Raw genomic sequence first — 27,744 nt, forward strand, 5'->3', positions numbered from 1 at the left:
CAGCAAGGATTTAGCAATTAGAAATACTGCGTACTTTGTTCTCCTACCTTTCATCAAGAATCAGCATGTAAAGTTGAAGTTTCCTGACCAGAATTTGGAAGACTATAATGTGACTCCCTGGGCCTTGATTCCAGAAGAAGGAGCTCTCTGAATATGCGTTTACTAGTTGGTGGTGAATTTGTGAATCGCCAACTATTAGGCCTTTATGTCCAGATATTATCTCAATTTATGGAGTAAGGTCCCTGAGTTCTCCTCTTTCCTTCCACAGGGCAAGCAGGAGGACTTCAAGACGACAGTTCTGGAGGGTATGGAGACGGCCAAGCATCAGGTGAGGGTGGCATTAGATGCTTGCCACTTAGCAAGAGCCGCCAAGTCAGGGTTTGATGCTTGCAAGTGTTTTTGGCTGTAGTACCCACATTTTAGCCAGAAGCGCAGGGGAACTTTAACCCACAGGACAGAGTAGTACAATAGGAGAAAGTGTAGCCAGAACAAAGGCAAGCAAAAACCTTTTGAAGTCCTCAGGCCGATCTCAGCCCTCCACTCTTCTTCATGTTTTTGAGGAGATGGCGGGTACTTTTCTCCCCAGCAGCCTTTATAGTAAAAGTAAACATGATATAAAACATAGACTTAGAAATCATGGGACCTTTACAAAGAAAAATAACTTTATACACAAAGGGGAAGCCATAGGCTGAAAAACAGGATGGAAAGGCATTCTAGGATTAGTCAGAGGAACTATGTGGGCAAGAGAAATGGTTGTTACGTGGTATTGGATACAGTTTTTTCAGTTAACATTACATAGTTAATCATTTTGCAGTTTAAACATTTTCTCACATGAAAATTAATCTTTGTTAAAAAGTCTGCTTGAAGTGCTGTTTCTTTTCAGACCAAACTATGAGATTTTAACTTTTGGAACAAGTAAAGGGTTAAATGATTTATAGGGGCCTATCTGGAACAGTTAAAGTTTGTTCCAAGAATCCAGAGTTAGAATATCTGGATTTCATCATTTACCTCTTAAAGGATGCTATTGTGTGTGCCAGTGCTCAAAACTAGTTTATATATACATTTTGATAGACTTGGAATAGGTATCACTTTTGGAGTTTGTCACTTTTGAACTCTTAAGTCTACTTTAAAATTATTTGTTTATTATAGTTTGTACAGCAGGTCCAGGGAATATTTTGTATTTTACTCTCTTGGATCAAAAATAGTGCAATGTTAATACAGAAATTAGTACTTAGGGGATCCAGAATGTTACAAGTAGACTTCTTTAAATGCTATTTGAAGGATTGGAGGTTGATAATCAGTACATGGTTGTCTTAGAGGAGTTAAAATTCTCATTCAGAGTCTATATCTGGCAGATAAATCTTCAAGAATGTTTTTCATCAAATGATGCACAATTGGATCTTCCATGGAACTGTTGAGGGTCAGGGATAGCCTTTAGAGCTTTAATCTTGAAGAAATAAATTGAGTTTTCTTGTTTCTTTTTGTTTTGTTTTTAAATGAGTAATAAATAAGTTTACTGTTTTGCTTAAGTAAACAACATGTTGTATTGCTGAAAGTAAAAGCAGACTTTCATATAGAACTGTGGTGCTACTGATTAATTAGTAATGTTAGTAGAACATGAGTTTTAGGTGTTTCCAGGAATGGTGGTGACTATTCTGAACCCTTCAAGGTCTCTTCTTTAGATTTTCACCTTGTTCAGAAGCATGCATTTGTGAGATGTTCAGTCAGAGTTAGAAACGTATGCTTATAAGTGATCAATGTTACTCTCTTAACAAAATCAAATGACCGTCATGAGTATCTTGGGACCAGGATCACATCTTGACTTTTAAAAAATCATATCAAGTTGGTGTTTACATCCTAAATCTTGAAAGTTAGAAGGGAACTTGAGGTTATCTTGCCTAGCTTTCTGCCTTCAAACAGGTGGTATTTGTATCACCCCTGTTTTATCAGGTCCTGAAACACAAAGTTAAATGACTCGACCAGGAATATACCCAGCTGTGGAGGAGTGAGAACCCAGAGGTCTCGTTTCTTATGCGTATACTATTCCTTACACCCTCCCTCATAGAATCATTTAAAGTGTGTGTTTACGCTAAAAATAAAAAATCTAAAGCATAAGAAATCATAGGATTCTCCTCTTTTTCCTTTTTCTCTCTTCTCCCCCTATTCTTTATTCTTGTGTTTTTAAACTCTTATAGGACTGGATATGGTGCATCTACACTTAGTAATTTTAGGAAGTTTATATGTACGTCCTATCAGGCTCTTGTTTTCCCTCTTTAGCTAGAAATCTAATTGTAGTTAATTTTATCTACGTTAATAAAGGGGGAAAAAAGGCAAGAAACTCATGGAGGCCTTCTTTTCTGTTGTTATATCTCTCTTACTTCATTCAAGATGCTACCTGTGTCATATCAGAATCAGGGGGGAAGTGATTTCATGGAATAGCAGTCCTATATACTCACTTCCCCCTTCCTTTTTTCTGCCTAATTGATATATCCGGTAAGGTCTAAATTAGTCCCTTAAATATTTAACTACTTTTACTGTGTTTTGAGAGAAAGCATGAGCCAATCAGACCATTAGAAAAGGCAATTATGCTTTAGTATGACTGCATTTTGAAAGGTGATGCTGGAAATTTCCTGTGTTAAGTGGTGAGAAAGAGGAATTGAACAGAGGGCAAGATTGGTATGTAGGTAGCCTTGGGGCTTTTAAAAACTTAAGGTAGCATCTATGGAATATTCTAAATTTCCAGAATACCAGACTCTGTTAAGTACCCACAAACACCAAAGTATAAAACTGTATTCCAGAGCCAAGTGTAAATACTTCTGAATTATATGTACTACTGCTACTTTTAATCAGGATATTATACTGAAGACAATTGTATTCTGTAAGGTTCTTCCCTCTAAAGGAGATACTTGAGTTAGATTATCCAGAGTGGTTTGTTAGTTCATTTTGAAATATTTTATAGAAAGAATGTTTTGATTTAGCTTCTGAGCAGTTTAGGTTCCAAAATAACATTTTTTGTTTCCTTGGGAAAAAGTTAGATTTTTTAATCTTGCACACTTTTCACCTTGATTTTGATAATGGTTTCCTTCTTTGAAATAGTAATTTTCATCCCTAAAAACCAGAAGGAAGGCAATAATTACTGAGTTTTTAGGGACCATTTTTCATTTTTTTAAAATTTATTTTTAAGAATAATTGGGGTTTTTTTTAGATGTTATATAGAAGAGATGGAGAACAGTGTTATTCCACATATACATTAATGTTACAACTTTTGGCTTCTTTAATTCCTTTTGTTAAACTTTTGATGTTTGATTCAAAGATAATTTAAAACTGTCATATGACTGATATAAAATTTCTTAATTGTTACATATTTCCCAAATTAGCCAACTATATTGGAGTGATTTCTGTTGATAAGACCACTTGGAATGAGGAACCAAATATAATGTAAAATTTAGTGCTCTTTCTCCACATGGTTTTTATGGCTGTCATTGACAATAGTATCTTGCAGTAGGATTGATGTTCATTGACCACTTATTAAATATATATATAGAAGATAATATAGCTAAGAAAGAAAACTACCCTATTTTGGGGAGGGAGATGTAGAGTTTACAGAGTTCATTGGTTGTCTTATTAATAGTATACACTCATGAAATATACCAAGAAGTAAGCTATTAAGAGGTATTTGGTCCAAATACTCAGGATTATTGGGTAGATAATGCTTCTTATAAATGTGACATGTTTTGGGACTTGGCTTTGTTTTTTGTTTATTTATTTTGATTTGGGGGTACAGGACTGGGGACATCAAAGCTGTATAGTTGGGGCTTCCCTGGTGGCGCAGTGGTTAAGAATCTGCCTGCCAATGCAGGGGACATGGGTTTGATCCCTGGTCCAGGAAGATCCCACATGTCGCGGAGCAAGCCCGCGTGCAGCAACAAAGATCCAACACAGCCCAAAAATTTTTAAAAAGCTGTATAGTTTTAGAAACTTTCAAATTACTGAAATAACCTATATGTCTGATAGTCAGCATTTCTTCTTTTCATGCCTTAATTTCATGCTTCACCCTCCACAATATGGCTATTACTGATTATTTTTTTCCTTAAGGAGTTAATTAATTCTCCTGACAGTCTTTAATTTTAGGTTGAGATTCATTAAATGTGAGGATTATTGATTTGACCTACTGTTGTGAATACAGTATTTGTGCCCTCATAATCTACTGTGAATGGATGAATTTTTCTTCTTGTCTCCAACAACAGTATTTCTTAATGTACAGCCCACAGTAGCATTAGACATTTTTGCTTAACCTCTTGTTAACCATTATTTTTTCCTAGATAGTGTTTGGATGTCTTTGTGGAAACAACACCTCAATAGCTTAGCTATAATTTTCTAAGTTACATCTTTACCTGCCTTCTTGTTGTTCTTTTTTTTTTTAAACATCATTATTGGAGTGTAATTGCTTTACAATGGTGTGTTAGTTTCTGCTTTATAACAAAGTGAATCAGCTATACATATACATATATCCCCATATCTCCTCCCTCTTGCGTCTCCCTCCCACCCTCCCTATCCCACCGCCCCATCCCACCCCTCTAGGTGGTCACAAAGCACCAGCTGATCTCCCTGTGCTATGCGGCTGCTTCCCACAAGCTATCTGTTTTCCATTTGATAGTATATATAAGTCCGTGCCACTCTCTCACTTCGTCCCAGCTTACCCTTCCCCCTCCCCGTGTCCTCAAGTCCATTCTCTACCTCTGTGTCTTTATTCCTGTACTGCCCTTAGGTTCTTCAGAACCTTTTTTTCTTTCTTTCTTAGATTCCATATTATATGTGTTAGCATACATTATTTATTTTTCTCTTTCTGACTTACTTCACTCTGTACGACAATCTCTAGGTCCATCCACCTCACTACAGATAACTCAATTTCATTTCTTTTATGGCTGAGTAATATTCCATTGTATATATGTGCCACATCTTCTTTATCCATTCACCTGTCGATGGACACTTAGGTTGCTTCCATGTCCTGGCTATTGTAAATAGAGCTGCAATGAACATTGTGGTACATGACTCTTTTTGAGTTATGGTTTTCTCAGGGTATACCCAGTAGTGGGATTGCTGGGTTGTATGGTAGTTCTATTTTTAGTTTTTAAAGGAACCTCCATACTGTTCTCCATAGTGGCTATATCAGTTTACATTCCCACCAACAGTGCAAGAGGGTTCCCTTTTCTCCACACCCTTTCCAGCATTTACTGTTTGTAGATTTTTTTGATGATGGCCATACTGACTGGTGTGAGATGATACCTCATTGTAGTTTTTGTTTGTTTGTTTGTTTTTGCGGTACGCGGGCCTCTCACTGTTGTGGCCTCTCCCGTTGCGGAGCACAGGCTCCGGATGGGCAGGCTCAGCGGCCATGGCTCACGGGCCCAGCTGCTCCGCGGCATGTGGGATCTTCCCGGACCGGGACACGAACCTGTGTCCCCTGCATCGGCAGACGGACTCTCAACCACTGCGCCACCAGGGAAGCCCCTCAGTGTAGTTTTGATTTACATTTCTCTAATGATTAGTGATGTTGAGCATCCTTTCATGTGTTTGTTGGCAATCTGTATACCTTCTTTGGAGAAATGTCTGTTTAGGTATTTTGCCCATTTTTGGATTGGGTTGTTTGTTTTTTTGATATTGAGCTGCATGAGCTGCTTGTAAATTTTGGAGATTAATCCTTTTGTCAGTTGCTTCATTTGCAAATATTTTCTCCCATTCTGAGGGTTGTCTTTTCATCTTGTTTATGTTTTCCTTTGCTGTGCAAAAGCTTTTGAGTTTCATTAGGTCCCATTTGTTTACTTTTATTTTCATTTCTCTAGGAGGTGGGTCAGAAAGGATCTTGCTGTGATTTATGTCATACAGTGTTCTGCCTAGGTTTTCCTCTAAGCGTTTTATAGTGTCTGGCCTTACATTTAGGTCTTTAATCCATTTTGAGTTTATTTTTTTGTATGGTGTTAGGGGGTGTTCTAATTTCATTCTTTTACATGTAGCTGTCCAGTTTTCCCAGCACCACTTATTGAAGAGGCTGTCTTTTCTCCACTGTATATTCCTGCCTCCTTTATCAAAAATAAGGTAACCATATGTGTGTGGGTTTATCTCTGGGCTTTCTATCCTGTTCCATTGATCTATATTTCTGTTTTTGTACCATACTGCCCTGATTACTGTTATCTTTGTAGTATAGTCTAAAGTCAGGGAGCCTGATTCCTCCAGTTCCGTTTTTCTTTCTCAAGATAGCTTTGGCTATCTGGGGTCTTTTGTGTTTCCATACAAATTGTGAAATTTTTTGTTCCAGTTCTGTGAAAAATGCCATTGGTAGTTTGATAGGGATTGCATTGAATCTGTAGATTGCTTTGGGTAGCAGAGTCATTTTCACAATGTTGATTCTTCCAGTCCAAGAACATGGTATATCTCTCCATCTGTTCGTATCATCTTTAATTTCTTTCATCAATGTCTTACAGTTTTCTGCATACAGGTCTTTTGTGTCCTTAGGTAGGTTTATTCCTAGGTATTTTATTCTTTTTGTTGCAGTGGTAAATGGGAGTGTTTCCTTAATTTCTCTTTCAGATTTTTCATCATTAGTGTATAGGAATGCAAGAGATTTCTGTGCATTAATTTTGTATCCTGATACTTTACCCCATTCATTGATTAGCTCTAGTAGTTTTCTGGTAGCATCTTTAGGATTCTCTATGTATGGTATGTCATCTGCAAACAGTGACAGCTTTACTTCTTTTCTGATTTGGATTCCTTTTATTTCTTTTTCTTCTCTGATTGCTGTGGCTAAAACTTCCAAAACTATGTTGAATAAGAGTGGTGAGAGTGGACAACCTTGTCTTATTCCTGATCTTAGAGGAAATGGTTTCAGTTTTTCACCATTGGGAACTATGTTGACTGTGGGTTTGTCATATATGGCCTTTATTATGTTGAGGTAAGTTCCCTCTATGCCTACTTTCTGGAGGGTTTTTATCAGAAATGGGTGTTGAATTTTGTCCAAAGCTTTTTCTGCATCTATTGAGATGATCATATGGTTTTTCTCCTTCAATTTGTTAATATGGTGTATCACATTGATTGATTTGCATATACTGAAGAATCCCTGCATTCCTGGGATAAACCCCACTTGATCATGGTGTATGATTCTTTTAATGTGCTGTTGGATTCTGTTTGCTAGTATTTTGTTGAGGATTTTTGCATCTATGTTCATCAGTGATATTGGCCTGTAGTTTTCTTTGTTTGTGACATCTTTGTCTGGTTTTGGTATCAGGGTGATGGTCACCTCGTAGAATGAGTTTGGGAGTGTTCCTCCCTCTGCTGTAGTTTGGAAGAGTTTGAGAAGGATAGATGTTAGCTCTTCTCTAAATGTTTGATAGAATTCGCCTGTGAAGCCATCTGGTCCTGGGCTTTTGTTTGTTGGAAGATTTTTAATCACAGTTTCAATTTCACTGCTTGTGATTGGTCTGTTTATATTTTCTATTTCTTCCTGGTTCAGTCTTGGAAGGTTGTGCTTTTCTAACAATTTGTCCATTTCTTCCAGGGTGTCCATTTTATTGACATAGAGTTGCTTGTAGTAATCTCTCATGATCCTTTGTATTTCTGCTGTGTCAGTTGTTACTTCTCCTTTTTCATTTCTTATTCTATTGATTTGAGTCTTCTGCCTTTTTTTCTTGATGAGTCTGGCTAATGGTTTATCGATTTTGTTTATCTTCTCAAAGAACCAGCTTTTAGTTTTATTGAACTTTGCTATTGTTTCCTTCATTTCTTTTTCATTTATTTCTGATCTGATCTTTATGACTTCTTTCCTTCTGCTAACTTTGGGGTTTTTATGTTCTTCTTTCTCTAATTGCTTTAGGTGTAAGGTTAGGTTGTTTATTTGAGATGTTTCTTGTTTCTTGAGGTAGGGTTGTATTGCTATAAACTTCCCTCTTAGAACTGCTTTTGCTGCATCCCATAGGTTTTGGGTCATCGTGTTTTCATTGTCATTTGTTTCTAGGTATTTTTTGATATCCCCTTTGATTTCTTCAGTGATCTCTTGGTTATTAAGTAGTGTATTGTTTAACCTCCGTGTGTTTGTATTTTTTACAGATTTTTCCCTGTAATAAATATCTAGTCTCATAGCACTGTGGTCAGAAAAGATACTTCATATGATTTCAATTTTCTTAAATTTACTAAGGCTTGATTTGTGACCCAAGATATGATCTTTCCTGGAGAATATTCCATGAGCACTTGAGCAGAAAGTGTGTTCTGTTGTTTTTGGATGGAATGTCCTATGAATATCAATTAAGTCCATCTTGTTTAATGTATCATTTAAAGCTTGTGTTTCCTTATTTCATTTTGGATGATCTGTTCATTGGTGAAAATGGAGTGATAAAGTCCCCTACTATGATTGTGTTACTGTCGATTTCCCCTTTTATGGCTGTTAGCATTTGCCTTATGTATTGAGGTGATCCTATGTTGGGTGCATAAATATTTACAATTGTTATATCTTCTTCTTGGATTGATCCCTTTATCATTATGTAGTGTCCTTCTTTGTCTCTTGTAATAGTCTTTATTTTAAAGTCTGTTTTGTCTGATGTGAGAATTGCTACTCCAGCTTTCTTTTGATTTCCATTTGCATGGAATATCTTTTTCCATCCCCTCACTTTCAGTGTATGTGTCCCTAAGTGTGAAGTGGGTCTCTTGTAGACAGCATATATACGGGTCTTGTTTTTGTATCCATTCAGCCAGTCTGTGTCTTTTGGTGGGAGCATTTAATCCATTTACATTTAAGGTAATTATTGATATGTATGTTCCTATGACCATTTCCTTAATTGTTCTGGGTTTGTTATCGTAGGTCTTTTCCTTCTCTTGTGTTTCCTGCCTAGAGAAGTTCCTTTAGCATTTGTTGTAAAGCTGGTTTGGTGGTTCTGAATTCTCTTAGCTTTTGCTTGTCTGTAAAGGTTTTAATTTCTCTGTCAAATCTGAATGAGATCCTTACTGGGTAGAGTAATCTTGGTTGTAGGTTTTTCCCTTTCATCACTTTAAATATGTCTTGCCACTCCCTTCTGGCTTGCAGAGTTTCTGCTGAAAGATCAGCTGTTAACCTTATGGGGATTCCCTTGTATGTTATTTGTTGTTTTTCCCTTGCTGCTTTTAATATTTTTTCTTTGTATTTAATTTTTGACAGTTTGATTAATGTGTGTCTTGGCGTGTTTCTCCTTGGATTTATCCTTTATGGGACTCTCTGTGCTTCCTGGACTTGACTGACTATTTCCTTTCCCATATTAGGGAAGTTTTCAACTATAATCTCTTCACATATTTTCTTAGTCCCTTTCTTTTTCTCTTCTTCTTCTGGGACCCCTATAATTTGAATGTTGATGTGTTTAATGTTGTCCCAGAGGTCTCTAAGACTGTCCTCAATTCTTTTCATTCTTTTTTCTTTATTCTGCTCTGCAGTAGTTTTTTCCACTGTTTTATCTTCCAAGTCACTTATCTGTTCTTCTACTTCAGTTATTCTGCTATTGATTCCTTGTAGAGAATTTTTAATTGCATTTATTGTGGTGTTCATCATTGTTCGTTTGCTCTTTAGTTCTTCTGGTCTTTGTGAAACGATCCTTGTATTTTCTCCATTGTATTTCCAAGATTTTGGATCAACTTTACTGTCATTACTCTGAATTCTTTTTCATATAGACTGCGTATTTCCTCTTCATTTGTTTGGTCTGGTATGTTTTTACCTTGCTCCTTCATCTGCTGTGTGTTTCTCTGTCTTCTCATTTTGCTTAACTTACTGTGTTTGGGGTCTCCTTTTTGCAGGCTGCAGGTTCGTAGTTCCTTTTGCTTTTGGTGTCTGTCCCCAGTGGCTAAGGTTGGTTCAGTGGGTTGTGTAGGCTTCCTGGTGGATGGGAGTAGTGCCTGTATTCTGGTGGATGAGGCTGGATCTTGTCTTTTTGGTGGGCAGGACCGCATCCGGTGGTGTGTTTTGGGGTGTTTGTGACGTTATTATGATTTTTGGTAGCCCCTCTGCTAATGGGTGGGGTTGTGTTCCTGTCTTGCTAGTTGTTTGGCATAGGGTGTCCAGCACTGTAGCTTGCTGGTTGTTGAGTGGAGCTGGGTCTTAGCATTGAGATGGAGATCTCTGGGGGAGCTCTCGCCATTGCTATTACGTGGGGCTGGGAGGTCTCTGGTGGACCAATGTCCTGAACTCGGCTCTCCCACCTCAGAGGCACAGGCCTGACATCCGGCTGGAGCACCAGGGCCCTGTCAGCCACATGGCCAGGTACGTGGGGAGTTTCTTGCCTTTTGGGATGTCTGAGGTCTTCTGCCATCATTCAGTAGGTGTTCTGTAGGAGGTGTTCCACGTGTAGATCTATTTCTGATGTATTTGTGGGGAGGAAGGTGATCTCCACGTCTCACTCCTCCGCCATATTGAAGGTCTCTTGCCTTGTTCTTTTTATTCTCCTAATCTTACTAATGCCTTTCCTTTAAAGTTGCTTCCATTATCAGTGCTTCCAACTTCTTGTTTTATGTGCTTTAAAATGATTAAATATGGGTAACTGGTGCCTATCTTGTTACTTATATAATTACTTCAGTGGTATTGAAGTTTGAAACTCTTTAAATTGTTTCTTGATATGTTCAGAAGCTGATGGAAGTATATATTTGTAAGATCATCTTAGATAGAGAGCGCCGAATCAGAACCACTAGACCACCAGGTAGAGATCATCTTAGAAATAAAAGTAAAATATATGTGAATGTTTCTAAGGACATCTTATAAAGATGTACTTTACCATCAGCTTATAAAAATATCAATTTAATACCCAATTTTAAGAATTATACTTGTTATATGTCATATATATACTATGTATATATATTACTATATAGTATATGCAGTAAAATATTTTACTTGCAATATGTGTAGTAAAGCATTTCTAATGTTTCTGCCAAAAAAGGCAAATTCCTTGCTTTCTTTTGTCTCTTCATTGTAGTCTGCTTAGTTTCTCTCGCTGCTTGCCAGCACTGAATTTTGAGAACTGATGGATGGTGCCATTTATGAGATCATGTGTTGGTTATTAAACCTTAGAGTCCTCTTCATGTTCCCTGCTGTAGTCCTAAAAGAAGGCATGTGATTGTGTTTTTCACTCCATAGTCTCTTTTGCTTTCTTGTTAGTGTATTTTCCTTTACTCTGGTTCTTTAGTTTTAAAATTTATTGTATATTATCAATAATGCTAATTTTAATTAGAGTATCCTCCAGTATTTTAAAGTTTTTTTGTGGATGAAGAAAATATTCTAAATGCCTTGTGCTTTATAAGGTATATTGTTTCACTCATTAGTAAACTGATTTTTGGAATGTTAAGCTCAAAAGAATGACTAAATCCTAAGGATGTTTCAGCTTTTGAGCAAATCGAAAGTTTTTTTTAAAAAGGAGGTGAGATCAGTCTGCAAATAAGGCAAAGCTTTACAGAGGTTCTTCAGGCAAGAAAGGAGTTTGAGGCATAATCTTTATCCCTAGTTTTGTATTCACTTGCACTTTTCCCAGAAGTCCTTTGCTTTTCTTTGTTAGGTGTGGAGGGTGCAGCTTTCCAGAGTAGACTTCCTCATGACCGGATGACTTCTCAAGAAGCAGCCTGTTTTCCAGATATCATCAGTGGACCACAGCAGACCCAGAAGGTTTTTCTGTTCATTAGAAACCGCACAGTAAGTTTCCAATCAGCTTTTTTCCACCTGAATTGTAAAAGGTACATATTACTTTTATATAGAATATGGGGGGAAAAATAGAGAGGAAAGAATTTTTAAGTTATCTGTAATACTATTATTCCGAGATAACCACTGTTAAAAATTAGGTTTTTTTTACCTCCAGGTATTTTTTTAAACGTATATTTAATTTTTGTTTTTACAAAATTGAGATCCTACTTCCATGCATTCTTGGGATCCTTTTCTTTCCTCATAACCTCATAAACACACAATAAGAATCTTTATAAACTTTTTTTTTTAGTATATGTTAAAAACAATCACTTTGTCTTTCCTTCCCAGGGTAAGAGAAACCCTTACTCTGTTCTACTCATCTGGTTCATCTTTCTCCTCTGGCTAAATGATTGATTTTAATGTTGGCAAAATATTTTTTTGTCTGACAGTTGGGTCATACTTTAACTGTTGGGCATTTAAATGTCCATTTTTGCTTATTATAATGAAGCTCTGAACAGATTTATACATTCTTGACTCTTATCTCTGGTTATTTCCTTAGGATAGAGTTCTAGAAGGAAAAGTACCTGGTCAAAAAGTATGAACACTTTTAAAGATTTGATACATGTCAGATTGCTTCCCAGAGAGGCCGACCCAGTTGACACCCTCATTACCCTGCCCTGTTTTTGTGATTAAAATGATGATAATCTGTGCTGCTGTAGTAGACCAAAATCATTTCATTTATTTTCCATTTCTTTGATTACTTAGACTGATTGCTTTTTCACATTTATTAGTCATTTGTATTTCTTCTGTGAATTTTTCTTTAATGTCCTTTATTCATCAGAATTCTTTGTATACTATTCAGAACATATTCATTGTACTCTGGAGTGATACAAAGTAGAAGAAATTCATGTTGTAATTTCAGTTATTTTGGATATAGCTCAGAGATGTCTTTTTAGCCACCACTAACATCTTTATTTTGACCATTACATTGCAAAACTACTGCTAAATTTGGATTGTTAAATGCCATTCATCTAGAGTGATTGGTAGGTTTTTGTAGTCCAGAATAAAGGTTCTTTTTTGTGAAGGAAAATAGGGTGATTTTTTTTAAGTGAATGGAAAATTCTTAATGTGCATTTCTGAGGCTGATTTGTCTTATAATTGAATCAGCTTCTGTGTGTAGCATGTCAACATTTGTTCTAAGTGGATTTCAGACAAAATTGTCATTTTTTTGTTTCATCCTGAGGGGAGTTTTTACTTTTTACTCGAATTTGAGTGGTGGATTTATAGTGATCTCTGTTTTCTCTGATTCATTACCTGTGACCAGAAATCCAGATTTGGGGAAGGACTAGCCCAGGTTAGAGTTGTGGTCTCTGGCTGTAAAACGGAACTTAAGTCATTCTTTCCTGTAAGAACTGTGTCAGTTCTCTCATGTTAAACTGCATCTTTTGCTTCCAGATTTTAAAACCATAACTTTAGGATTATTCAACTAGAACCTATGACCTGACCTTTATATTATAAGATGGAAGGAGGAAGAAGGCTTGTGTTGAGGGGTGATGGACTTGGGCCCACTGTGTGCTTGAGGAATTCCATTTTCCTTTGACAGTGGCCATAGAAAAAAGCAGACGGTCCATATGGATTTGGTCATATCTCTTTGTAATTGAATTTATTTACACTTTTTTTTTTTTTTTTTGCGGTACACGGGCCTCTCACTGTTGTGGCCTCTCCGTTGCGGAGCACAGGCTCCGGACGCACAGGCTTAGCGGCCATGGCTCACAGGCCTAGCCGCTCCGCAGCATGTGGGATCTTCCCGGACCAGGGCACGAACCTGTGTCCCCTGCATCGGCAGGCAGACTCTCAACCACTGCGCCACCAGGGAAGCCCTGAATTTATTTACACTTTAATTCCTTCTTTGAAACTTGTTTATGGAGCAGTCTTTATTAACTTTTAGCTAAGACGTAAATATGATGGTATTCATCTGGTCTTGCATTTTGCAGATATATATTCAGTTTGAAAAGAATTCATGTTAGAGCCCATTGATTGTACCATAATATTTTTTATTCCTCATCTTACTGCTTTTTCAGCAGTATTCAAAATAATTGACTCCTCCTTTCTTAAATACACAGCTCCCTTAGCTTAACACAATATTCTAGTTTTTCTCCTGCCTCCCTGGTTGTCTTCTCTGAATGCTTTATAGCCTTATCCTTAACAACAGGCCACTATGTGAACTGGCTAGAGTTCCTTAAGGTCCTCTCCTCTCTCCCCTGTTCTTTCCCACTAGGAGCCCTCTTCTACACACTTGGCTTCAGTTATCACCCATAAGCAAGTGGCTCTAAACCTAAACTCTCCTCTGAACCCCAGCTATGTATCTAGATGCCAGTCTTTCATGTCTTCTTGTTGTCTTGAAACTTAACTCATTATCTCTTATTTCAGTGTCCCTCATTCAGTGAATGGCATACCAACTCATTTATTTGTGCAAGCCCAAAACTGAGGAGTTATCCTTTGCACACACACCTCCCCACATATCTGATTGATCATTTGATTTTGTATCTACTCAGGATCTCTGGAGTTATCTAACCCAGGTTTAAATTCTTGTTGCTCCCCAGCTGTATGATCTTGGCAAGTTACTAGGCAGGCTAAATTATCTCCTAGCTTCTTTAATAATTCACTCATTTGACATAGTTTTGTGTTTCATTAGTTTCTTTGTCAGGAATATAAGCCTTACTGTTTCACTGAAAGGAAAACCTATATTTGAGGCCTTAAAAAGATATTTTAAAGTGGTCAAGTGGTATATGTCTATTTGATTGTAATACAGTTTCTATCATTTAAATACAGTTGCAGTTGTGGTTGGATAATCCAAAGATTCAGCTGACCTTTGAGGCTACTCTCCAACAATTAGAAGCGCCTTACAACAGTAAGTAGTGTGTTCAATAGGACTGGATTTGAAAATGGATACTTCCTTCCAGAAGCTCATGGTTCCTTGATAATGAATTTGATAATGAATTTTCATCTTCTTGTGCTATGCAAAAATGAGCCTTGCAGCAAAACTATTTTGTGTGTTTGTAATTGTTTTTCTGATTTTTTAATTGTGTTAACAGGTGAGTGAGTTCAGAGATTGTTAGTAATTTCTCCAGACCTATGTTCCAGGTTTAATCCACATAGTACTTTGGTGGCATTCAGTTGGCTGTCTATCTGGCTTTCTCATTTCCCACTTGCCACCAGCAGGCTTGTAAAGTTTTTGCCAAAATAAATGAGCATAATACTACTTTTTAAAGGGTTGGTTTTGTCCTTCATTTCATCTGTAATGGGATGTCATTTTTAAAAATTCAAAATTATGTGATATGCATTTTGGACTACCACACAGATGAATAGTTCTAAGAATCACTTTTCTAAAGGAGTCACATGACTTGAAGCTTATAGAAAAGATGAATAGACTGACTTCATGATGGAGAAACAGAAGAAGAGTTAAGAGTTTTCCATTTAAAGTGCTAAAAAGATAAACATGTTTTTAAATTCATTTTTCTGTAGGTGATACTGTGCTTGTCCACCGAGTTCACAGTTATTTAGAGCGTCATGGTCTTATCAACTTCGGCATCTATAAGAGGATAAAGCCCCTCCCAAGTAAGGACCTGGCCAATGAATTTTATGGTTTTAAATTAGGTTCCAGGAGGCTTTTTAGCATTTTATTTTGATTTCTAAATCCATATTTAGAGTCAGAATATTCCCAAGTTTATCTTCTTATAAGTCAAATTTAAAGTAAAATCTCTTTGTAAATGTGAATTTCCTATAATTTCTGGTTTGATAAATGCTTGGTAAAAGATACTGAATTTCCAATTTATGAAAAAACAAAAGTAAAATTTATTAAAAATGAAAAAAATCAGTTATAAAGTAAGAAGTTTGTTTTCACTCATTAACCAGTTCTTTAATGCAATGCTAAAGGTTGCATTTTTATTTTTTAAATGCTTTTTACCCCTTTCATAGTGTCTGGATAACGTCTGCCAGGAATCAGAATATAGGGATATTTTGAGAATTAATACATCTATCTACCTATATATTTATAATACATTTATATTTATGCTTTAATAATTTTTCATAAAAGGAAACTAAAGGCTACAGAAGTAGAGCTTAAAGAAAATAGCTTTAAGAATCGATTGGTTGACTGCTCAAATTGTCCTAAGTATAATTGTGAGGTAAATGTGGGAGATTATTCATAATAAATTAACCAAGGGTCGCAGATGCTGAAGCACATGGCTGAGGTAATGAGAAAGTAAATCTTAAGATAAAGGATTTCATTTATGAATTTTCAACATTGAATTAAAGTTTATAAATTTCAGATATTTGCTAATTTGTATTCATATAGTTTTCATATTTTGAAAATAACTCTGAATTGTTACTTTGTGAGATGTCATAACATGTTAAGAACCTAAAAATTTTCTTGAAAAAAAATGACAAAAACTCTTAAACCTACAACAAAGTATTTTAATATTTGTTCATTTTTTAATTTTAGCTAAAAAGACAGGAAAGGTAATCATTATAGGCTCTGGAGTCTCGGGCTTGGCAGCAGCTCGTCAGTTACAAAGTTTTGGAATGGATGTCACACTTCTGGAAGCCAGGGTAAGAATTTTATTTTGGGTTTAGAAGCCCAGCCTAATGGAAATATGGTAAGGAAATTATCTGTTGCAAATTAAGGAATCCTACAAATTGAACTAAACCAAACTGATTTAAATAATACTCAAAGTATTTTGACAGTGTTAACTACATTGGATAAAGCATTTTTGACAGTAAAGCTTTGAAAAGTGCTCAGGGAGTATTTAGAGTTTATAAATAATCCATATAGCCCTTTGATGTATATTTTCAGGTCATTGTTTCTTGGCAGCTAACTTTCAATTTGGGGGCTTTCTCAGACATGCCCTTTACAGGATGCAGTTATTTTTAGTGGTGGGACAGAGTGAATTGTATTCTGTTTGATTGTAAACAGAAAGGAGTTGGTTCTCAGACAGCAGCCATCTTTTACAGCCTGGTGAAGCCGAGATATTGGCTCCTTATCATTAGTCCTAGAGAGAGAAATGGAAACTGAAAGTGAATGGGAATGATGGCACAGAATGGAAAAAAAGAACATCCCATTAGGATGTTACTATTCAAATCATTTTCATGAGTAATTTTTGAGATTTAATTATTTTTCAGTGGCTTAAAGACCTCCCTTGACTCCTACCATTTAAAAAAAACAAAAACCAAACAGCAAAACACTTCTCACATAACCTAAACAATCTAAAATTTTATAAAAGCTTTCAAAATGTTTTGTGCAGGGCAGTCTAAATTGCTTTTTACAAATTCCTAGTTTTTTAAAATGTTCTTTTCAAATAGAGTATGGGGAGATCAAAATTAAATAATTCCTGATACAGTCTTACTTTAATATTTTATTCATTAATTCAGAAAACATTTGTGTGCCCTCTGTCTCCTATGTACAAGGAATACAGCAAGGAATAATGGGATCATTATGATTCCTACCCATGTGTGCAGGTTTTTGTTTTGTTTTGCTTTTTTTCATTTGTTTGTTTGGAGTTTACAGAGTACTCTCATGTAATCCATGACTGAAGTACCACTGCAGCTCAGTAAGATTTCCCCATACTTGAAAATCTGCAGTCAGCAAAGATAACACTTGGGCTTGTGTAGAAATGAGAGGTATTGTCAACAGGTCATGCTCAGTAGACACTCTGCCCTTGGGCATGGGGCTGCACTGGAGAGGCATTTGTCAGAGAAGTCATATATCAAATCATTCACAGCTGACTTTGACACTGTGGGGCAAGAGCCAGAACATGATGGTAGAAAAATGGCCTTTAGTGTTGAAATTTGTGAACAAATATTTTCTATGTGAGTGGCCCTTGCTCAGCCTGTACAACTGGTGTTAGAGACATTAGGGTAGGTGGCTAATAGAACCAGTAACTAAGTATGTCTTCTGGGTGTCAAATTGTTTCCTACCTCACATCACTTAATTCTGTTCCTTTTATATGTCATTCATTACCTACCACTCTCTCAAATAGTTCAAGTTCATTTGCTCTTTGTGCTCACATCGTACTCCATGTAAACTCTAACTACACCTTTCTTTTTAAGTTATCAAAGAGCCCTGAGATGGTACCTTGCCAGGTTATTATGGTTAAACTAGAATTTATGATTTTAGCCATTTAATTTCTGAAAAACAGGATCGTGTGGGTGGACGAGTTGCTACATTTCGCAAAGGAAACTACGTAGCTGATCTTGGAGCCATGGTAGTAACAGGTCTTGGTAAGTAGTTCTTAGTTTTGTGCTGTAATACAAGGTCTGAGACTCATAAAATTGTTTAATCTTACATATATATATATATATATATATATATATATATATATGTATGTATGTATGGTTTTTTTTTTTTTGGCTGCGTTGGGTCTTTGTTGCTGCACGCGGGCTTTCTCTAGTTGCTGCGAGCGGGGGCTACTCTGCTGTGGTGCGCATGCTTCTCATTGCAGTGGCATCTCTTGCTGTGGAGCATGGGCTCTAGGTGCACCGGCTTCAGTAGTTGTGGCACACGGGCTCTAGAGCACAGGCTCAGTAGTGTGGCGCACGGGCTTAGTTGCTTCGTGGCATGTGGGATCTTCCCGGACCAGGGGTCAAACCCTTGTTGCCTGCATTGGCTGGCGGATTCTTAACCACTGCGCCACCGGGGAAGTCCCTGTTTAATCTTTTAAAGCCATAGATACAATTTTAAAATATATTGGTTAGGATACTGTTCTCAGTATTAGTGAGAGGTAAATTGACAAATAGTCTTCCTGAAAAGATACATCAATATGAGCATAATTTTAAATGTACATAGATTTTAACCTAGCGGATCCAGTTCTAGGAAATTATCCTAAGAAAATAGACAACTGGACAGTGATGTAGCAGAATGTTAGAAACCACAAATTAGAAGATTAAATTATTATAGAATGAGAACTATGCAGCCACTAAAAATTATGTAGCTGCATATTAACATGAAATTATGTCCACATTTGTTGCTAAGTTGAAAAAGATCACAAAACAGTGCATGTGTTATGATCCTTTTGTATGTATATGTCTGTAATTTTATGCACATAAAATCTAGAAGGGTCTGTAATGTTAACTAATTTTTGGTAATAGGTAATGTTTTGCTTTCTTCTTTATGCTTAACTTAAATATTTATTTTACTTTGGGCATTTTGTTGATATATAATTCATGTACCCTAAGCTTTGATATTTTAAATTTTGAGTAAAAATATTTTTGCATTGAGGTTTTTGTTCTCTTTTCATAGGTATGTTGAATTTAATTGTTGGAGTTTTTTCTAGGAGGGAATCCCATGGCTGTGGTTAGCAAGCAAGTAAATATGGAACTGGCCAAGATCAAGCAAAAATGCCCACTTTATGAAGCTAATGGGCAAGCTGTAAGTTGACAACAAACTACTTTTCACAATTTCTTTGGTTCAGTCGAAAACAATTTTGGAGAAATATGTGAATGAATATACACACATATAAATATGAACTGAGAGTAGAAATGATGTGACATTATTGTGATTGTTTCTTAACTCTGAGCTATATAGGAAGGGGTTATACATGCCTGTTTAGGCATTTATCTTTAAATGCTTAATGAAGATTAGGCTAGCTAGGCTGTTAAGTTTTTTAGTTTTTGGTGGGCTAATAGTGAAATGGTGGTACTAACCTGATGCTTAGATAGGTTAAAGTGTTTGTTGATCAGAGGCATAGGAGCTTCCTATGGTTGGTATGGTAGTAGCATGGAAGTGATATTCAGTATGGGAGAGTGAGAGTGTTTTAATAGCTGTATTACAGGTTATGTAAGTCAGTCCTAATTTTTAGGGGTCTGTGAAACTCAAAAGTTTGTATTCAGCAGAATTTTTGCCAACTCCCCTGTTAGGAGTGAGGGAGTCTACAATTCTCAGGCTATAAACACACTATCATCTTTATATTTGAAGGAAGGGAAAGCTTGCTATGTATATGGCAGTTTAGCCAACTGTTATTAAAAGTGGTAAGATTCCAACTCTAGAATTTTGTGTGATAGGTCCCATGGGACATCCTCACCTTTTCCTGTCTACCTTTAGGATTTATGCAGTTCATATCAGAGAAGTACAAACTTTTAGGAAATGTTTTGGTTCCCATTCCCACCATTCTGGATCCATATTTCCTCCCAGGGCTTTTTTGGGGGTGAGGGGAAAGGGCGGGCAGCCTTCTGGCAAAATAAACAAAGTAGAAAGGAAAAGGATGAAGTAGAGGTTAATTCAACAATCCTATAAACTTCTATTTACCCTGCAAAGACCTGTAAAAGATAAAGAGATAAGACAGTCCCTGCCATGTAAGACCCCACAGTCTGATGGTACTTGTACACAAATAATTATCTTTTCCCACCTTTTTATTATAGAAATTTTCAAACATATACAAAAGTAGAAAGAGTACTATAATGGACTCCCATTTTTCCAGTCTTGCTGAGAGCAGGGGAAGTGACATGACCAGATAGGTGTTTTAGGTAGATAGACAGTAATTTAGAGAATTGAATTGAGGAAGCAGGGTCTCTGAAGTAGATATTACATTAGTCCTCAAGAAGTAATGGAATCCAGACCAAAGATTATCACTGATCTTTGAGACGCTATCTTTTTCTTTAGACTTTCCTGAGTGTAGAGCAGGTTCATTTAGTCTTTCTAACAGTAAAAAGTGAGGGTTTTTTCCTAGTAGAGATATCCAAAGAAATTGTCTGCTTTCTTGGTATTAGATAAGCTGTAAAACATTTTTTAAAACACTTGTTTCTAAATAACATACGAATATTCTCTGAAGTGTGGCCTACAGCCAGCTGCCAATCCATGAACTAACTGTTGGTTACTAGTATGGGATGAGATTAATATCTTGTGCCAGAATGTAAATAAACCACATCATTTAACCACGATGTTTGTTCAGATGATGACTTTTTTTTTTTTGGTAGCAAGACTTTGTCAGTGAAAGAAGTGGTGGTGCATTTAGTTTATGTTCTGGCATAAGCTCCTTATCTCACCAGGACCAGCCCTTTGAGTAGCATGTTGGTACACAGTTGTTAATCTGGTGTGTGGTTTTCAGCATTTTGTTGTCATTCAGCTCTGATCTTTAAAGGATTTTTCTAGATTTGTTTGTTTGTATTTGGTGAAGCAGCCAAATGGTAAGGAGGATTCTTTAAGCATTCTCAAATTTGGGAAAAAATTCTTTGCAGCTTTGAGTTCTGCTTGCCTTAAGTTAGTCAATCAAACGTAGGAAGACATATTAATATTTCTTAATCATGCTGTTCCCAGTGGTCTAGCTCAGAGTTGGAATGGACAACCAGTGACCAGTAGCCTGGCTTTTGGCTTATATGACAAGTACTAAGAGCTTATAGCCTGGTTAATTTATGCTTATAATCACAGATATGTATCGTGGCTTTAGAAATCTAAGGAATAACTCAGTCAGTTGCTTCATTCTCCCATTTTGCAGGGGAAGAATCTAAAGCACATGCATATGTTTTCCTGAGGTCATTATAGTCAATAAGTTGTAGAGCCAAGGTCCGTTGTCTGGTGTTCCAGCTTTAATGCCCACACTTGTTCTGTTCTGCCTGGCTGATAGTTCAAGGAAAGTGGGGGCAGGGGTGAGTGTGCAGTTCTGACTGCAAGTGTGACTGCATCAGCTGAGTCTCCTTCTCAGAGAGCTTTCTTTTAATAGTTATTCTAAGGAGGCCCACCTAGAGTGATGATATTCACTCAGCCATTGATTTTTCTTCAGTGAACTGTTGAACGAAATGAGATGTGTTCCTCCATTCTCTGTGGATAGCCTCAGTGGAAAAGAGGGTGATTGATTTGATGGTTCTGTTGTTAGTACATAGAAATTAATTATTTCATCCTATACAAGACCAGCAGTTAACTCAGTTATTAATATCATTTGTAATATTGTCTTAAGGACATATAACCATACTCAGCCATTTTGCTGCTATAGAAAAAAAATCATGTAGTAAGTGGTTTTTGTTTTGTTACCTTGTTATTGTTTTAATAACAGTCACAAGAATCCCTGAAAGAGTTTGCCTCTCTCTTCTCTCTGGTCCTGGACTGGCTAGTATGTTGAGCTTGTATGTTTGTTTTTGACAGAGGAAGCTTATGTTATGGCTTTGGTTGACTAGAACAGGGCTTTCTAATCTGGTTCTACTATAGGATATTCTTATAAATAGAAGTATCTTCCAAGCCTATAAAAACAATCAGAGCTCATAAAGCAGGTGCCCTTGGATTAACTGATGATGGAGTTATCCTCTGAATTACGCAGTTTTAAGTAGATCTGGGTAAGGTTGGGAAATAGGGTAATTATATTTCAGGAGCATTTTGGGAGTCACCAGTGAGAGGACTGAAAACATGGATTGGTGGGGGAGACTGGAGAAATGACTGTTTTCTGCATCTCCTATACAGCTAGTAACTTGGGGGTTTTAGATTCTAGTTTTGTGTTTGACTTTTTTTGAGTAATGAAAAGGTATCTTAAGTGAGTGAGTGTGTGAGAGAGAGAGAGAGACTCTGTGTGTGTGTGTGTGATTATTAAGTGAGATCCAAAGACTCAGTAACTACTTAGAGAAACAGAACCTGATTTTTACTTGGGAATGGCTCAGCTGTTATGAGGAAGAAAGATAACACTTGAAAGGTAATGCATGCCAGGCTTCTTACAAATACCATTGATTGGATACACTCAGTACCTATCATAACTTAGCAAGTTTCCACTTTTATTCATAGAGAGTGGTGCTTAGGTGGTTATACTTTTGACAGAGGCATCTTGGCCGTTTCAGTTTTCATCTTCCTTTTTGGAAACATCTTTGGTATCTTTAAGGCAGTCTTTCTCTACCCTTTAAAATCATGACTGCCAATCCCTGCTTTTGATAAATGTAAAAATCTTATGCCTTCCTTTAATGTTTTTGAAGTTGCAAAATAAGTTTTTCCCCTCAAATATAGTTATAATCCTGACTTTTCCAAACTATATTAATTTATTTAACAAGAATTTATTGACCACCTCCGCTATGTGCTAGAAGTTGCTGGAGTGCACTCCTTAGACATGCCATGTGTGCCTTCTCCACATGGCTTAGTCCCTGCTCTAGGAAAGTCAGTTATTTACATCCCCTAAAAGATTCCTTATGAGGTAAAAGAAGGAGAGGGAGGCAACAGTCTCCATTTATAGAATCACATTGAATTTTATTTGAATTAAGGATATACCTGTTGTCCTTATTCTCCCTTCAGGGTTAATAACAATATCTCATTTCCCTTAGCTATTTGGGAATCTGGGTTAGAAACTCCTCAGATGTAAATTTCTTTTTCCACGATTTACCAAAGGAGCTAATCTTTCGTTTTACCGTAATTATAGAAGTGCATGGGGATGGGAGAGGTGGAGGTTGACTGTGGCCTCTGTTGGCCAGATTTGGCCATTACAACTTTCTTCAATGTGTAATTCTTTCTGAGGATTTCTCTGGCTAAATCTCAGAACTTTGAGTGCCTGGAACCTAGGTACACTTAACTCCATTTTTGCTCTGCTGCTAGAGAACTTATGCAGACTGGAAGTATGACAGATGGGCAATGTTTTTTGAAGACCTACCAAGCTTGTGAGGATAGAATGCAACCAGAGGTAGAACTAAGGAGAGCTGTTGATTTGAGATGATTTCTTACAGAATCAGGAACCCTGTCCAGAAAGTTGCTTGGCTCTCCCAAAATTTATTCTGCATGAGCCAGTCACACAGGCTTCCCCACCCCGACCATGTTCAGGGATGCTCCATATAATCCATCCTCCATATATGGATGCTCCATATAATAGGATCAAAACAGTCAGGATTATACCCCATTTAGAGGAGTGAGACTCACCAAATTTTTAGTCTTGAAGGAGCCATTTATTTGGAGCCTTTCATTGAGAAATAAATGGTTTTGGAAAATCATAAAATCTATTTCAAGCAATAGCCTTTTTGTTTGATTCTTTGCTAGGAAACTGTATCAAAGGTCCTTTGCCGAAAGACTGCTTCTTCGTTTGTTGTTATGTGTTGTCACTGTGTTGTAATATAGAAATCCAGCTGCGTAAAATGTGTTGCTTAAGCCTTGGTAATCATTTACTGAGTTCCTTTCTGAGGATGCAATTTAAGAATATAGAATAGAACAGTCAGGTTAGGGCTTCCCTGGTGGCACAGTGGTTAAGAATCCGCCTGCCAATTCAGGGGACACAGGTTCAATCCCTGGTCCAGGAAGATCCCACATGCCGCGGAGCAACTAAGCCCGTGCGTCACAACTACTGAACCTGTGCTCTAGGGCCTGTGAGCCGCAACTACTGAGCCCGTGTGCCGCAACTACTGAAGCTCACACACCTAGAGCCCCTGCTCCACAAGAGAAGCCACCACAGTGAGGAGCCTGCGCACCACAACAAAGAGTAGCCCCCGCTCACAGCAACTAGAGAAAGCCCACGCAGCAACGAAGACCCAACACAGCCAAAAATAAAAATAAATTAATTAATTTATTTTCTAAAAAAAGAACGAATGGTCAGGTTAAACTAAAATTATTGTGACTTGTGTTAGAGATTGCCAGTATTTCAACATCCTTTCATAATTATTTGTGGAACTAACAGAGTCCAAGGGTTCTCACCAAAGGGAAAGAAATGACCTGAAACAGGTATGTAGGCGGTGCTTAGGGTAGTCAGTTGCTAAAGTTCTTGTCATTGTCTGAGTGTGTCAAGTAGAATATATCTAATAGATTAATTTTAGAAACAGATTCAAGGTTTAAATACATCAAAAAAACATTTTGGTTTTCTTCCAGTCAGTATTGGTGTCCTAATGGACAAGTATTTTATTTACTATTTTCCAAATATTTAATTTTAAAGTGGAATTTTAAAATTAATGGGAAAAAATCCAGGTTTCAAAGCTACCCCTGGTGTCACTGACAACATTCCTATAACTGCTTAGCAGGAAATGGATGGGACCTGACTGCTGACTGGAGCCCTGAGTTAGAGGGGTTGTCCTGGAGATGCAGTCCTGTCATTCTGGTATCAGTCAGATGCGACAGTGATCTTTTGGTTTGGTGTTTGTTTGTTTGGTTTGATTGTTGTATTTTTTCTCTTGTACTGAATTTTGCTTATTCCTCTCTGCTTTCTGCACTGTCTCCCTTTACCACCCCCACCCCCACCCAAAGTGCCTTTCTTTTGCCCATTTCTGTGCCTTGACTCTCTCATTTTAGACTCTGTACAGTCTGTTCCTTATTTCTGAGGTAGTTGCAGCTTCTGAGCTCACAATGCTTCTGTCATGCTGTGTGTTTAAAGCCTTGATTTTACTGCCGTCTTACAAAACTAAACTTGGCTTGGCTGTTGGGCTATTATTTACAGTTTATTTCTCTCTCTGCTGCACTGGTTAAAAGGACACTGTCAAGGTATTTTTCTTTCATAATTTTTCAATTCATTTTCCTCACTGTTTACAGTAACCCATTAAAAGCTTGAAACTTAAATCTTTCCCTTCCAAAGATCCCGTCCATCATACATTCCCACTGGTTTGTTGTTGTAGAGTTGCACCTGTATGTTGGGCTGGTGCCATTTGAGTATTTGTCATTGAAAGCGCATGTAAAAAGTCATTTTTTGTGGGGGTGGGGGTGGACTAAAGGGGAAAGTGTAACGAATCAAGTGGGCTGCTCAGCAAACAGAGGGAAGAAACAAAAGGTCAAATTTGGTCCCTCTAACCTTGACAGTGTCCCTTTAAATATTTCTGTACCACACACCCTGGACCCCAGATACTGAGCCTTTGAGTGCTGCGTACTTTTTCAATATGAATTTCCCTGTGTGACTGTCACTCTAGCTGTAAAGATTAGAGCTTGTCTAAAGCAAGCTATCCAATTGACACTGGAAGAGCTTTAATCTGTACCATTTGCAAACTTGGCGTATTGGCACTTTCTGTCCTATTGTAGAGGCATATGTGATCTGGTCCCTCTTGCTGCTATAGCATCCTCCTGCTAGGCATTTTAGAAGCCACATGTAGAAATACCACCATTTGTACTCCAGGAAAAGCAGTCATTCACATTGCATCTGTGATCAGTGAAGACCTCATAACTATGTAGATTTCATATTGAAAATGTGATTGTTTCCTTTTTAAAGGAGCACCAAATTTAGAACCATCTTTTGTAACATCACTGCGGGAATTAACACCAAGCAAAATTTCAGCATTGCTTTGAGCTCTTCTGTATGTGACCATCATATATAGAGTATATGTAACTGACGGGAAAGTAAATGAAATTCCTGACAAGAGGTCACTTCCATCAGCTCTGATAGCTGTGTAATCAGAACAAGTAGCGATGTCACCAAGAGTTCCTTTCTTTGGCCCTGGACTTGAATGGGTAGGTCAGATGTGTTTGATTCACCAAGTCCTAGGTACCACCCTGATATATAAATGGCACCAAGCATCCAAAGCCGGATTCACTGCCTTATTTCTCAACATAAACCAAAAGATTCTCAGGGGTTTCTATTTCTAAGGCTAAGGGGGATTCTCTAATTCATAAAGATTTCCTGATCTCTCCCATGTGTGATCTTTTAGAACTTGATGCTTTAAAATATTATTTTGATTGAATTAGTTATAGCGTCTTGTCATAATTTACAGTTCCAAAGGAGAGTTGCAGTCCTTTTCCCTTTGTTTTGGTGCAGATTATACTTCTCACCATATTCTTTCTTGCTGTACCATGGCTCATCTGATAAGAGTTGCTGTGTGACTCATCAGTGAAGGGGCAGAGGCTAGTGCTTCGAAAGCCTCCATTGAATTGGGAAGGGCAAGACTGAAGGAGCTGCAGACGAGAAGCAGAGTTTTACTGTGACGATCTTGTCCATAATAGTTACCTCTAGTTGTAGATCATTCTTCCTCAGCCTTAGTGATTATTAGGACTTACTTTCATGTTTTGTTTTCTTGTTACCAATTTTAGGTTGATGGTAAAGTGAAAATCCAAATTTTGAATCCCGTTTCCCAGTTGATGCCTAGCTTTTTCTTTTTCTTTTTTTTTTTTTTAAATGTATTTATTTGGCTGTGCCGGCTCTTAGTTGTGGCACGCGGGCTCTTCATTGCCGCGTGTGGGATCTTTCGTTGCGGCATGCGGGATCTAGTTCCCTGACCAGGGATTGAACCCAGGCCCCCTGCATTGGGAGCACGGAGTCTTAACCACTGGACCACCAGGGAAGTCCCGATGCCTAGCTTTTTAGGGCAAGAGATGCTCGCCTTAGACATGCTTTTTCCTTCTCGCTATTCCCATGAATTCAGCAATAGGATTGTAGATACAGTTTACTTTGGGGCTGAATTAAGCAGTAGCAGAGGAATTTGTGTCAGCTAACTGATGGTATCACTAGGTAGGGGCACAGCAGGGATTAGGAGCATGGTCTTGCAGCTTGACGATCTGCTTTGCAATCTGTTCTCTTACTCCAGAGTAGTGAGCCGGACCTGGTACCTCAGTCACTCATAGTCTAAGAGCATTGGATATTCAACTCTGAACTTAATTGGTGCCGTAAAACACTATTACTCTGAGAAAGAATTAAGATGCTGTTGTGTTCTTATTAATAGCCATGAATTTCACTTCTCTCTTCCCTACTCCTAACCTGAAATTGTCGTCTTTGAGGGGAAGCAGATACCTTGGGCTTCTTATTTTTTCATCCTGTCCTTATTCTGGAAGGTGCTCAGATGTGTTGACATAGTCTTTGTTCTCTGGGACTTCTCCAGTGTGTTGTCTGCATGTCAGCCCAGCTTATCTCAGTGCATGTCAACTCCAGGGCACCTTGTGCTCCACATGACTTCACTCAGCACCAGTGTGAATCCTGTGGCTGTTAATAGAGGTAGAGTCCCAGCTCTGAGGGCAAAATCATGAGAATAGGAAAATATCTGGGCTGAAACACTTCATGTCTCATTTAATGGAATTGACCACTTCATAGAAAAGACAGTTTGAATCATTGTCCTCAAAGGTTTCCCCTTTGAGATACATATTTTGACCTTTTAAACTGTAGAGCATTTGTGTTTTCATGGATGGTTATGTTTAGTTGTGTAAGGACCAACTCTGCCATACT

General features: G+C 37.5%; 1 protein-coding gene across 4 annotated transcripts in view; it reads left to right on the forward strand.

Annotated features, from left to right (window-relative positions):
- Nucleotides 1-27,744, forward strand: part of KDM1A (lysine demethylase 1A) — a gene marked incomplete at its 5' end in the record, with an annotated part of 63,503 nt that overhangs the window by 22,220 nt on the left and 13,539 nt on the right. For 2 of the 4 annotated variants that reach the window (XM_079698165.1, XM_079698166.1), the window contains 7 exons: nt 269-328; nt 11,553-11,686; nt 14,507-14,585; nt 15,200-15,292; nt 16,179-16,285; nt 17,872-17,953; nt 19,006-19,100. In XM_079698165.1, the coding sequence (XP_079554291.1) occupies nt 269-328; nt 11,553-11,686; nt 14,507-14,585; nt 15,200-15,292; nt 16,179-16,285; nt 17,872-17,953; nt 19,006-19,100 (650 nt within the window). The remainder of the gene's footprint in view (nt 1-268; nt 329-11,552; nt 11,687-14,506; nt 14,586-15,199; nt 15,293-16,178; nt 16,286-17,871; nt 17,954-19,005; nt 19,101-27,744) is intronic. The other 2 variants (XM_079698167.1, XM_079698168.1) reach the window with 1 other exon arrangement.

This window comes from Hyperoodon ampullatus (genome assembly GCF_949752795.1).
Source record: "Hyperoodon ampullatus genome assembly, chromosome: 2".
Classification (NCBI taxonomy): domain Eukaryota; kingdom Metazoa; phylum Chordata; class Mammalia; order Artiodactyla; family Ziphiidae; genus Hyperoodon; species Hyperoodon ampullatus.